The sequence below is a fragment of the Dasypus novemcinctus genome, chromosome 9 (assembly GCF_030445035.2).
Source record: "Dasypus novemcinctus isolate mDasNov1 chromosome 9, mDasNov1.1.hap2, whole genome shotgun sequence".
NCBI lineage: Eukaryota > Metazoa > Chordata > Mammalia > Cingulata > Dasypodidae > Dasypus > Dasypus novemcinctus.
The window spans coordinates 15,424,590-15,436,935 of record NC_080681.1 but is presented as its reverse complement, the minus strand read 5'-3'; the positions used below and the strand labels follow the sequence as shown (position 1 = coordinate 15,436,935).

Below are 12,346 nucleotides of genomic sequence, written 5' to 3'. Positions count from 1 at the left end.
AGGTCCATGGTTCAAACCCCGGGCCTCCTTGACCCGTGTGGAGCTGGCCCATGCACAGTGCTGATGTGTGCAAGGAGTGCCCTGCCACGCAGGGGTGTCCCCCAAGTAGGGGAGCCCCACACGTAAGGAGTGTGCCCCATAAGGAGAGCCACCCAGCGTGAAAGAAAGTGTAGCCTGCCCAAGAATGGCACTGCACACACGGAGAGCTGATACAACAAGCTGACACAACAGGATGACGCAACAAAAAGAAACACAGATTCCAGGTGCCGCTGATAAGGATAGGAGCGGTCACAGAAGAACACACAGCGAATGGACACAGAGAGCAGACAACTGGGGGGGGGGAGGGGAGAGAAATAAATAAAAAATAAAGCTTTAAAAAAAGAAAAAGAAAGAAATTTAATCAGGAGGTCTTTCCAGAGGTTACGCTTATGCAAGTCTCAGCAGGATCTCATTGACTGCCACAGTAAATATTGCCTCAAATAGTGGCACTCCTGAGGGCTCTGGAGACATCGACACTATAGACAGCTCAGAAGTGTGGTGCCCTGTCAGTGGGCCCTACTTGGGAATTTATGCTCCCCAGTTACAGAGTTGGATTCAGTTGTGGTTTCCCTACACAAGGCTCTTCTGCCCCTTCTGTTTGAATCTATAGTTAGTACTGGAGTTGATAGGCGTTATGTCCCAGAGACTTAAGTCTTTGGGTAGTCCATGTGCCAGCTGGGCCCTGAAGCAAGGTAGTCCCATCCATCTGTCCCATGGGATCTAAACCCCTTCTCAGTTAGAAGTGGAGTGGTCATCACCATTCCAGAATCCTCAGGATTGGGGAATGAACAATGGACTAGAGTAGACTTAATGTTATTTGACTATAGACTTACTGTGACTCTAGCAATGGAAGATCATTTATGATTGATGAGGAGGCAGTGGCCACTGGAAGTTCTGAGGGGAGAAGGAAAAATAGGTGTAATATGGGAGCCTTTTCAGGACTTGGGAATTGTCATGAATGATATTGCAATGACAGATACAGGCCATTATGTATCTTGTCATAGCTTACAAGATTGTGCAGGAGAGAATGTAAACTACAATGTAAACTGTAACCACACTTAGTGGCAAAGTGTGTTCATCACTTGTAGTAGGACACTAGTGAAGGATGTTATTAATGTGGGGAAAATGTGGGAGGGGTAGGGAGCAGGGCATATGGGAATCCCCTATATTTTTTATGTAACATTATGTAATCTGAGTGTCTTTAAAAAAATAAAATATAAAAGGAAAAGAAGAGGCTTAGGAGGGGTAGTAAAAGGGAGACCATAGATGACAGGGTAACTGGGCCACCACTGTCTTGCAGAGGCAGTGGCTGTGGTAGAGGACTAACCTCACACAGAGATCCCCACCCTACAGATGTCAGGCAGCAGAGGTCTGGCTGGAAGCTGTGCGTGACAACTCCTCTGTCTGTCGAGCAGAGGGGAATCTAAACATACCCAAGTGTAGGGTTCACACTGCTCTTTTCTCTTTAACCAGATATTTGATCTTAGAAACAATCTTATAGAAGAGATCTTGTTCACTTCCTAGGCCTGAAATAGGCACAGCTATGACAATGTGCTTCCTGGATCCAAGAATAAGCATTATAATCCAGGATGGATATTGAAATTATTTAACAACACTCCTCAACATTAATACAACAACTGAAAAGTTTTGGTAATGGGCAGTGTGGTGATGGTGACACCACATTGTGAATGCAATTACCACCACTGAACGGTATACTTGAAAGCAGTTAAAATGGGAAATGTTATATTGGACGTTACAGAAATATTAGAGTCATCAGATTGGGTGACCAACTAAAAGATAAATTTGAAAAAATGCAGCTGTCTCTGTGTCAAGGATTCTTCTCAGTGCTTGCAAGAATTCTTAAATGGTATTTTTCCTTCTATTGAACACGTAGCTGAGATAAAATTCCCTGAACAGCAAGCTGAGAACCATGGCTGCAGTAGAAAAGTCTTTGCTTTTTTCCCCTTAAAAAACCACTGCTTCTGTACTATTAAAGAGTAAGAGTAGATGGATTTTTGTCTAGAACAGAAGTCAGCAAACTATAGCCCCCAGACCAAATCTGGCCTCTGCCTATTTTAGTAAAGAATGTCTTTGTGGAACACAGCCACATCCGTTCATTGATGTATTATTCACTGCTGCTTTTACCCTTCAGCTCATGCAGCACTGAGCAAGAATGGCTGGTCAGCAGTGCCAGAAACACTAAGAAAAAAGTTTGCTGACCTCTACTCTAGGAAAACTGTGCAGAGGGCTAGAAAGGGGAAGACAGAGGACTTCTTGTGGCATAGAGAGGAGGAACATAGTTCTAGACCAAATGCATATTTGAGCATTTGGAGTGGGGGTAGGGGAATCAGTGTAAGTATATCAAGGACCTGATGGAACAGTCCTTGAAATTTGAGAGAACAGCTTGTTAACAGGACCATCCTCTTTCCATGCACTTGACGCTTCAAAGTTCAGCTTGAAAATTACCTCCCCTGGCAAGCCTTTCCCAGGCACCAACTCTGTGTTGCCAAAGTGTCTGTTTCAGATTCATCATACATCATGGTGTTAAAGTCGTGGCACAGGTGACTGGTTGCCACATGTTCCTTCTTCCTTGGTAGAAGACTGCCCAGTGAGCAAGTGGCTTCCCAGAGTACAGCTTCCCTTGCTGCTACCCACAGCCGTGGGACTTCATTCTGATCTAGAAGCAGCAATCACATTGTGGAACAACTCTCAGGAAGACTTCACCAGACACCTGTATTTACCCTTTTGTCCTTTCATCCCTTTTTCCTTTCTGTTGGTTGGAATATTCAGGTGGTAGCTACGTTATACTATGAGGCTTCTGTGTCCTTTGGAACACACCTCCAAATCCTGTGTTCCTGTTTTGTATACGGTTTTAGGGTAAGCATTAGAGGTTAGAATATAGCCCAAAAGAGGTAGAGAGTAATTTTTCAAAGCTACTGCTAAGAACCCCTGAGAAAAGGTTTTAGACACTGTATTTGATCATTCCATTTGTTGTTTTTTATTTCTTCCCCCCTGTGCTTGCTGTGTCTGTTGTGTGCTTGTCTTTAGGAAGCACCAGGAACCAACCGAGGACCTCCTGTCTGCTAGGCAGGTCAATCGCTTGAGCCACATCTGCTTCCCTGTTTGCTTTTTTTTTTGATCTTTTTTTTTTTTTTTTAAGGATTTTATTTCTCTCCCCTTTCCCCCCACTGTCTGCTCTGTGTCCACTCACTGTGTGTTCTTCTGTGTCTGCCTGCATTCTTGTCATGCGGCACCGGAAAACTGTCACTTTCTTGTGCCACTCCTGGGCAGGCTGTGCTTTTTCCACACAGGGCGGCTCTCCTTGTAGGACACACTCCTTGCGCATGGGGCGTCCCTACACAGGGGACGCCACTGCATGGCAAGGCACTCCTTGTGCATGGCAGCACTGAACGTGGGCCAGCTCACCACACATGTCAGGAGGCCCTGGGTATCAAACCCTGGACCCTCCATATGGTAGGCAAACGCTCTGTCAGTTGAGCCACAACCACTTCCCTCCATTTGATTTTAATGTCATGCTCAACACCTGGTTCTAACACAAAAACTTTAATAACAAGCACGTTATGAACAACCTGTCCCCAAATAAAGGACATTTTAAAAATAGGATTAGTTAAGTTCTAAATTAACAGTGTGTAAAATATTACATCAAATATTTCTTCATTCTTGAGAAAACATGGAAGAAAAATTGCAATTTCAAAGGAAATTATATTACTTTTGGTGTTAAACAGTCTGGCTTTAAGTCAAATGTGTCCAGTGGCCTGCACGGTGGTCTTTTCTGTCCTAACTTAGCACTTAAAAAAAGAAAAAGTTACATGAATTATGACTACACACAAAACGTTTAAATCCTAAACGAGTCCAACTCTTGCTAAGACCCTGCATTTCAGGCAGTAAGACTGCTCAGTAATCCTCCTCGTCATGCATGTCCACCATCACGGCAGAGCCGTCGCTGGTCAGTGTCACCCGGTCAGCAATCAGAGTTCTCAGCATCTCTATGTTCACACACAAGTGTTTCACTCTGGGCAAGGCAAAAAGTCTTTCCAGGGGTACATAAAACTTATTTCCAACACAGAAGGGTTTGGGAGCCTTCTCTACGTTGGCCTTTTCCAACAGCGAAAGTTCTGGTTCGCAGCATTCGAAGGAGTCCTCTGTGTAGGCAGGGTCAGCCAGCATATCCCCGAGATCCCCGGCGTCCTGCTGCTTCAGGCTCTGCAGGAGCTCCCTCCGCAGGTCGTAGACCTCGGGAATCACTTCACTCAGCACCGCACCCTGGCGGTACTTTTTTTGCTGTAAACTTGGATATGTGACTGTATAAACCTGAAGGGAACAATGACAAAACACCACATGCAAAAACTTGGCATATGGGAAACTTCAGAACCAGGTTTCTGCCGCCTAAGAACCGTATATACATATTGGATATATGCAATATGCCAACCCTTGCTAATCGTAAATGCCTCCATTAAAACGTGAGTCAAACTACTCACACAGACACGACCGGATTTGCTTTCAAAATTCTAATGATGGAAGTCTAACGACACCCAGCCAGATTTCAATCAAATCACACTAACCCAAGAGTCCAACCTGATATTAAATTTTTTTTTTAAAAAAAAAAGGAAAACCAGAGAAAAAGGCACAGTTAATTGTTTTTTTCACCACACCTCCTTAAATCAAAAGAATCTGAGGAATGTGTGGGAGACTTGTACAACTGTAATTTCACAATGATTGCTATACACACACTTATTGCTTATGTCTGTTCATAAATGAATGATATACTTCAATAAAAAGAGAAAAAGGAATCTGAGGCACTTGGGTGTTTGGTTATAAGAGTCAGTTCGTAAGCCAAGGGGAGGAACTGTTACTAGCTTTCCTCTCTCCTGATGATAATCCTAACAGTTTGCAAAAAGGAGTGTTGCTGGCACAAACCAGCCTGCAAGTCTTCTGATAATATTCCAGCAGAAGAGCGTTCTCTATGATGTGCTGAGACACGACAAAAGGCCAGGCAGTCTCAAGGGCCACGACAAGGCCAACCGAGACCGTGGTCGGGGGGCCTGAAGGATTTTCCTGGGTCAGCCTCGAAGAAAGGTCCTTTACACCTGTCCCTACTAGCTACCTCCCAAAGAATACTCACCACTTTATAAACATGCTGCTCTGAAACGCAGGATTCAGCCTCCTTTGCTAGGTTTTTCCTGAAGATCCCTATCTGGGTACAGTAGCCAACATTCTCAGCTCCAGCTGGAGGTTTCCCCAGGCCAGTAAATTCCACTGAGTAATTGTAGAGCTTTGCCACATCTAAAGCCCTGAGGAGAAAACGAGGAAAAAAATCAATTTTCTAAACATAGAGCTACTATTAACCAGGCAACAAGTTTTGGTGAACTTAAACACTTGTAAGTTGTGGATTCCCACACCACCACATAACGCCCTCCACTGGCTTTGCTAGCTCGCTTGCTTGCTTTTGCGAGGAGCACAGAGGCAATGAGTGTCCGATTCCAAGTAACCATAATAGGAGGAGGAGGAAAGTTACGGGGCAGGGTGTGCGGGCAGATAAAGAGACCACAAGGGCTACAACCCTAATTACCTACTGGGGTTCGGAATTAAGCCAAAAACATGACCACCTGTTGGCGTGGGGCGGCCCCCGCACAGCGGCGTGGTGCTGGCCCTCACGGCTCTACACCTTCCCTCCCTGCTTGGTTTCCTGCCTCCCTATCAACTCTCCAGGCGCCTTCACAGGAAAGCCGCCTGCTGCCCACATTCGCTTTCTCACTCGCCTGCCTAAAGGCTTGACTCTAGGATAAAGCAAATTCCTCATTTCCGTTTTGCCCGAATGCAAAGGTTCCTTTGTTAATCTTAGCATAAAGCAAATTATAAAAGAAGAATTGCAAGTTAGTGTATTCCAATAAATTAAAAAATAATTTAGGTAATGCATACATATCCAGATTTACTTCCTAGGATTTTAAACTCCAGTGGGATTCCCACCCAAAGGGGGAGGAAAAAAGAAACAAAAACTTATGAACTCACCATGTCTGAAACTGTATTCTGTTCCACTCAAATTTGTGATCTGAATCTCTTAAGGTCACCGCTGGAAACAGGGGATTGAATTCAGAGTTTGGTGTGCTGATGACGATCATGGCTGGAGAGAAGAACCCAAATACGACTTCTGGAAATTTGGCCAGATCGTTTGAATCCAAATGTTCTATTCTGAAGTAGTTAATGGGAAAGATACAATAATATATCCAGCAAGTATTTTCCCAATTAATTTAGCATATCTTCTCTCTACATTGGCTTCTCCCTTCTTTGATGTTCTTAAATGACCTAAACAATCACTCATATATACTCATCCTCCCCCAAACTCCCACCCACAGCACTCTTATTCCCACATGATACAGGTATGTGATCATGTGCTTTCCAGTGTGACACAACAAGAAGAACATAACACTTCGATGGTATTTGTGTTAAAAATGCATACCCAGAATCTTATGAGGAAATAGAAAAGTTAATTAGCAAAATATGCTACGAAATAGTTAGCAAGTATTCTCCAAAAATATCACAGGCAGAGAGAACAGTGAAAGACCTGTTCCAGAACAGAGAACCAAAAGACACAACAACTGAACACAACACATGATCCTGGACTGAAACCTAAACTAAGAATTTAAGAGGAGGACATTACTGGAATAACAGATGGGCTGTGAATTAGGTAACAGTACTTCATGTGAATCGTAAATTTCCTGATATAGACAATTGTACCATGGCTATATAAGGAGAAATCCTTGTTCTTAGAGGAAAGTACTTAAGTGGTAAAGAGGGAAGATGTCTCCAACTTACACCAAATGGTTCAGATACAAAATACATTCATACACACCTACATACAACATACATACATTCACACACACACACAGAGCAAGAAAGCAAGCCCACAGGGCCAAATTAAACCCATGAATCTGGGTAAAAGGTACAGAGGACTCGCACTACTTGTGTCACTATTGTAAATTTGCAATGATATAAAAATTCAAAGTTAAAAACAAAAAAAGGGTTCTGACAAAGCCTTACTGACATCCCATCTAAATCAGTGTGCCCGAAAGACAGGACATTCATAAATGCTTCACAGGGTCCTGAGCTCAAATCAATTCATAAGTATCCGAGGAACCACTTCAAGTAAGACATATGGAGGAAAACTCCTTCCCCCTGGCTGCAGGAGCACCCGTTATCACAGCACTCACGGCCTCTCTCTGCTTTCCCCTCCACCCCTACCCCAGAGAGCAAGGTCGCGAACTGGGCTGGCATAGCACGTCCACTCCTTCCCCACCTGCTTCGTCTGTGTTCTGCTTGTAGCTGTGGGGTAAGCATCCAGGAAACACCCAGCTCCCAAGGGGGGAGACATGGCTTCTCAGGGCTGTGTCCAGTCAGACAAGACCCTCTGAACTCTGGTGTCTAGTATCAAGGAGCCACTTGTTGCTTTTCACCTAAGCCGTATCGTCCAACAGGCCTATCGATAATAAAGTTGGCATTTTGATTGCCATCTGCCTTTTTCCTATCTCAGTCTGTGCCAATTTGAGTGAAGGAAATAGGAATATTAACTGGGTCTCCTAAAGTTGCAATAAATGAAGGGGCAAGTCAAGACTGTTTGGTAAGGAAGGACCCACACACCAAGGGGGTCCGCGTTATCAACCAACACCAGCCTTGAGGAAGGGGCCTGTATTAGTCAGCCACAGGGGTGCTGAGGCGAAATACCAGAAGTCTGTTGGCTTTTATAATAGGTATTTATTTGGGTATTACAGCTACCAGGCCATAGAGCGTGAGTTACTTCCCTCACCAAAGTCTTTAGCCACGTGTTGGAGCAAGACAGCTGCCTATGGCTGCAAGTGTTCAGGTTTCCTGGGTTGCCTTCTTCCCAGGGCTTGCTTCTCTTTTCCTCACAACCAAAGCTCCTCTGTGCGCTTACTTCCCAGGGCTCCAGCATCAAAACTCCAACATCAAAAACATCCAGCTCTGTCCTTCACATGTCTCCTATCTATGAGTCCCCACAAGGGGTGGGAACTTGATGCTGTAATGACACGGCCCAATCAAAGCCCTAATCATAATGTAATCGCACCCAGGTACAGACCAGTTTACAAACATAATCCAATATCTGTTTTTGGAATTCATGACTAGCAAACTGCTCCAGGGACCTTGCTGCATTTAAGGTTCAGTAGAGGCAGAGCTGCAGCACCACAAGGCCAGTTTAGAAAGAAGCCTCGCCTGGGACGACTGCAGTAAATGTCACCAGAGGCCTCAGAGAGCCACCCTGAAGGGCACCGCTCTAGGCAGTATGGGAAGACTGGGGGGGAGGGGGGACAGACCTCAGGAGCACTGAGGAGCCTGGCTGTGGTGGCTTCAGAGGACTGCGACTCCAGACTGCACTGGTTTAAAAAAAAAAAAAAAAAAATAGCATGGTCAACTGTGAGAGCTTTAGTTCTGGGCAGTGGTACCAGGTAACACTGGAGGGTTTACTTCATGCCAGGAAGCTTACACATCCTCTTCTCATTGAGTTCTTACTACCATCATAAAAGGTATGTAGCATAGTTAAAGCTATGATGGAAGGAAATGGAGAACACCAAGGAAGAATCAGAGGACATGAGAATAGACAGGGTCCTGTGACCCAAGACAGTGACAGCATGTCACGAGAGGCCACTGCTTACTGAGTACATTCTCTCTCCCCAACCTCTGCTGGCCCTATAGCTGCACATGGTCAGATGATGCCCAGACTTAATCACAAATCCCCTTAGGGTCCCAGGGTCCCCTCTGTTTTATCTTCTGTTCTTTTAGAGACAAGCCTACTGACAGTACACACTACATTTAGATAGTTCTAGGAGCCCAGGTGTTCCTTAGAGAAGCCAAGGAGGCAGAGAACGCAGGCCTACCAGAAGGAGGGAGCACGGAGAGCCAGTGGGCTCTAGCTGACCCAGGAATGGCGGCAGAAGCCAGACATTGACTTTAATCAAAGCAGAATGGGATTATGTGAAAGCTCCCAATTTTTAAAACTGTGAGCAACTAATTCAAAATTTTAAACATAAAAATGTCCATAATAAAGTATTTAGCAAATTATATACACTATATAGACCAAAGAAAATCTACCTCGCACCAAACCCAGGCCTCAGTCACTAACTGCATTTCAACCTTTCATCTGTGTCTATCACTCCCTGCACTATCACCCACCCTTTAGACCTCAAGGCTCTCCTGACACCATTCTTGTTGTGACAAGGATAACACATGTGAACTATTAACTGATGTATGTGCCATCACCTCCAATCACGTCCCCTTAGAGGCTTCTAGCTCCTTCTCAAAGCACTGCCTTTGTAGCAGAGAGGACCAAGCTGCCTGGGTCTGAAAACAGACAGGCGTCTTGATTTTCTAGACCACAGCACTTTAGAGAGAGTATTTCTAAGCTCATATGCAGAGCCAGGTGTGATGGATCAGATCACACAACTGGTTCCTTAATTTAGGGAGGGTCTCCGTGAGGTTGAGTGCCCTTGAGAAAAGTGAAGGTGCAACAAGCAGGAACTTCCGGTCAGAGAAGGCGGCGAAAGCCCATACCTGGCCTGGGATGAAAGGCAGAGAGAGGGGTCTAGGGTGTGCCAGGTCATTCTCTTTCAAGCTAAGGTGTCCCAAAATGGAGAAGTGTTTTACATGGGTTGAGGGGACAAGTATAAAGAAAACTTCTGCTCCACTTCCCATGAGACTCTAAGAAAAGGAAACCCAGATAAACAGAGGGGAGGAAGTAAAGAACTAAAGTAAAAAGCAAAACACACATGCACTTAATGGGTACTTACTCAAGTGAAATAAAACTTAACATTCTCACAAAAATCTGTATGGTAAGTGTTTATAATAGTTCTATTCTTAATAACCCCAGACTGGAAACCACCAAATATCCCCAAGGGGTGAACAGGTAAACCGTGGTACATCCACACTCTGGACTACTACTCAGCAATAGGCAGAAACAAACCACTGACATACCCAAGAACCTGGGTGAATCTCAAAGGATTAGCTGAGCAAAAGAAGCTGATCTCAAAAATTGGGTACCATTTGATTCCATTACTGTGGTGTTCTTAAGGAGAACAAAATATAGTGATAAAGAGCAGACGAGTGGTGTCCAAGAGTTAAGAGGAGGGAGAAGGTGCATCTACAAGGAGTGACCCAAGTTGTTTGGGGAGACGGAACTACCCTGCACCCTGCCTGTGCTGAGATCTGTGAAACGGCATGTTAAATTCATACAGCTGTACACCAAAACATCCATTTCAATGAATGTTATTTTTTAACTACTCTAAGCAGAGTCAAAAACCAAATGATAAATTTGAGAAAAATATCTACATTCCATTTCATAGTTAAAGATCTGATTCCTTGTATATAAAGAAACCAAGCGATCAGTAAGAAAAATGTCAACAATCCAAATGAAAAATACATAAAGGATATGTACAGTTCAGAGAATAAACACCAACTCAAGAAAGACATGAAGTTACATGTCCAAGAAGCACAGCATACTCCAGTCAAAATAAATGTGGGGAAGTGGATATGGCTCAAGTGATAAGGCCTCTGCCTACCATATGGGAGGACCAGGTTTGATCCCTGAGGCCTCCTAGTGAAAAAGAAGCATATGCACACAGCAAGCCGAGTGCCCGCTGAGTGCCCACACAGAGAGCCAGTGGTGAGCCAAGAGCCCATGTGAGCGCCCACATGGTAAGCCAGTGCCTACTCAGCAAGATGATGATGTAACAAAAGAGAGACAAAGGGGAGAGTCAAGGTGAAGCGCAGCAGAGACCAGGAACTGAGGTGGCGCAATGGACAAGGAACCCCTCTCCACATCAGAGGTCCCTAGGATCAAATCCTGGTGAATGCTAGAGGAGAAAGAAAGGAAAGGGGGAAGGGGGAAGGGGGAAGGGGGAAGGGGGAAGGGGGAAGGGGGAAGGGGGAAGGGGGAAGGGGAAAGGGGAAAGGGGAAAGGGGAAAGGGGAAAGGGGAAAGGGAAAGGGAAGGAAAGAGATAGATACAGAAGATCACACAGCAAATGGAGACAGCAAAAACAGCGGGGGGAGGGAGGGATAAAAAAACATTTAAAAATAAATAAATAAATGTGAACAGACCTACTCTAATATACATATGACTTACAAAGTCAAACACAGGGAAACGGACTTTGGCCCAGTGGTTAGGGCATCCGTCTACCATATGGGAGGTCCGTGGTTCAAACCCTTGGCCTCCTTGACCCGTGTGGAGCTGGCCATGCGCAGTGCTGATGCGCGCAAGGAGTGCCGTGCCATGCAAGGGTGTCCCCCGTGTTGGGGAGCCCCACGCGCAAGGAGTGCACCCGTGAGGAAAGCCGCCCAGCGTGAAAAGAAATTGCAGCCTGCCCAGGAATGGCACCACCCACACTTCCCGTGCCACTGACGACAACAGAAGCGGACAAAGAAACAAGGCGCAGCAAATAGACACCAAGAACAGACAACCAGGGGAGGGGGGGAAATTAAATAAATAAATAAAATCTTTAAAAAAAAAAGTCAAACACCAAAGATAAAGAGAAAATTCCGAGAGCAGCAAAGGAGAAACAAACTATCACATGCAAGGGATGCCCTATAAGACTTAATGCAGTTTTCTCATCAGAAACCATGGCAGTGAGAAGGCAGTGGTAAGATATAATTAGAATAATGAAAGGGAAAAATTGCCGGCCAAGAATTCTTTATCTGACAAAATTGTCCTTCGAATACAAAGGTGAGTTTAAAATAATCACAAATAAACAGACATTAAGAGAGTTCATGAAACAGAATCTGCCTTTGCAGGAAGCTTAATGGAAGCCTTACAGGCCAAAAGGAAAACACAGGAGACAGTGTCTTGGAGGAGAATGTGGAAGGAAAGACTATCAGGAAGGACAACCAAAAGAGTAAAAGGGGGGACAGAAATAAGCTATGGCATATGAAAGCCAAAGAATAAAATGGTGAGAGTAAATAATGCATTTACAGTATTATCTTTTAATGTGAATGGATAATCAAAAGATATAGCCTGGATTCTTGTAATGGCTGCTTCCTGGAAGGCGGTGTCACATGGAACTTCCTAACCTCAGCATCTGGAGCTTCACGAACAGAGTACTTCAAGTCAGATAGAATTATCTCCCTATGTACCCTGATTCTTCTTTGGAATCTTCAGCCCTCAAGATCCCAGCATCATGACTCAGATTCAACTCAACTGTTAATAGTCCTCATTTCACTGCTTTTGGTGCTGCCTGTTGTGGAAGCAGTAGAAGCCGGAGATGCAACAGCTGTCTTGTTAGGCG

General features: G+C 44.7%; 1 protein-coding gene across 2 annotated transcripts in view; it reads right to left on the bottom strand.

The window, feature by feature from the left end:
• Nucleotides 1-3,587: 3,587 nt before the first annotated feature.
• HENMT1 (HEN methyltransferase 1) overlaps nucleotides 3,588-12,346 on the bottom strand; it is a 31,305-nt gene continuing 22,546 nt past the window's right edge. For both annotated transcript variants that reach the window (XM_004448990.5, XM_058303102.2), the window contains exons 6-8: nucleotides 6,070-6,249; nucleotides 5,183-5,351; nucleotides 3,588-4,371 (exon numbers count right to left, since the gene is read on the bottom strand). In XM_004448990.5, coding sequence (XP_004449047.1) covers nucleotides 3,955-4,371; nucleotides 5,183-5,351; nucleotides 6,070-6,249 — 766 coding nt within the window. In that variant the 3' untranslated portion in view covers nucleotides 3,588-3,954. The remainder of the gene's footprint in view (nucleotides 4,372-5,182; nucleotides 5,352-6,069; nucleotides 6,250-12,346) is intronic.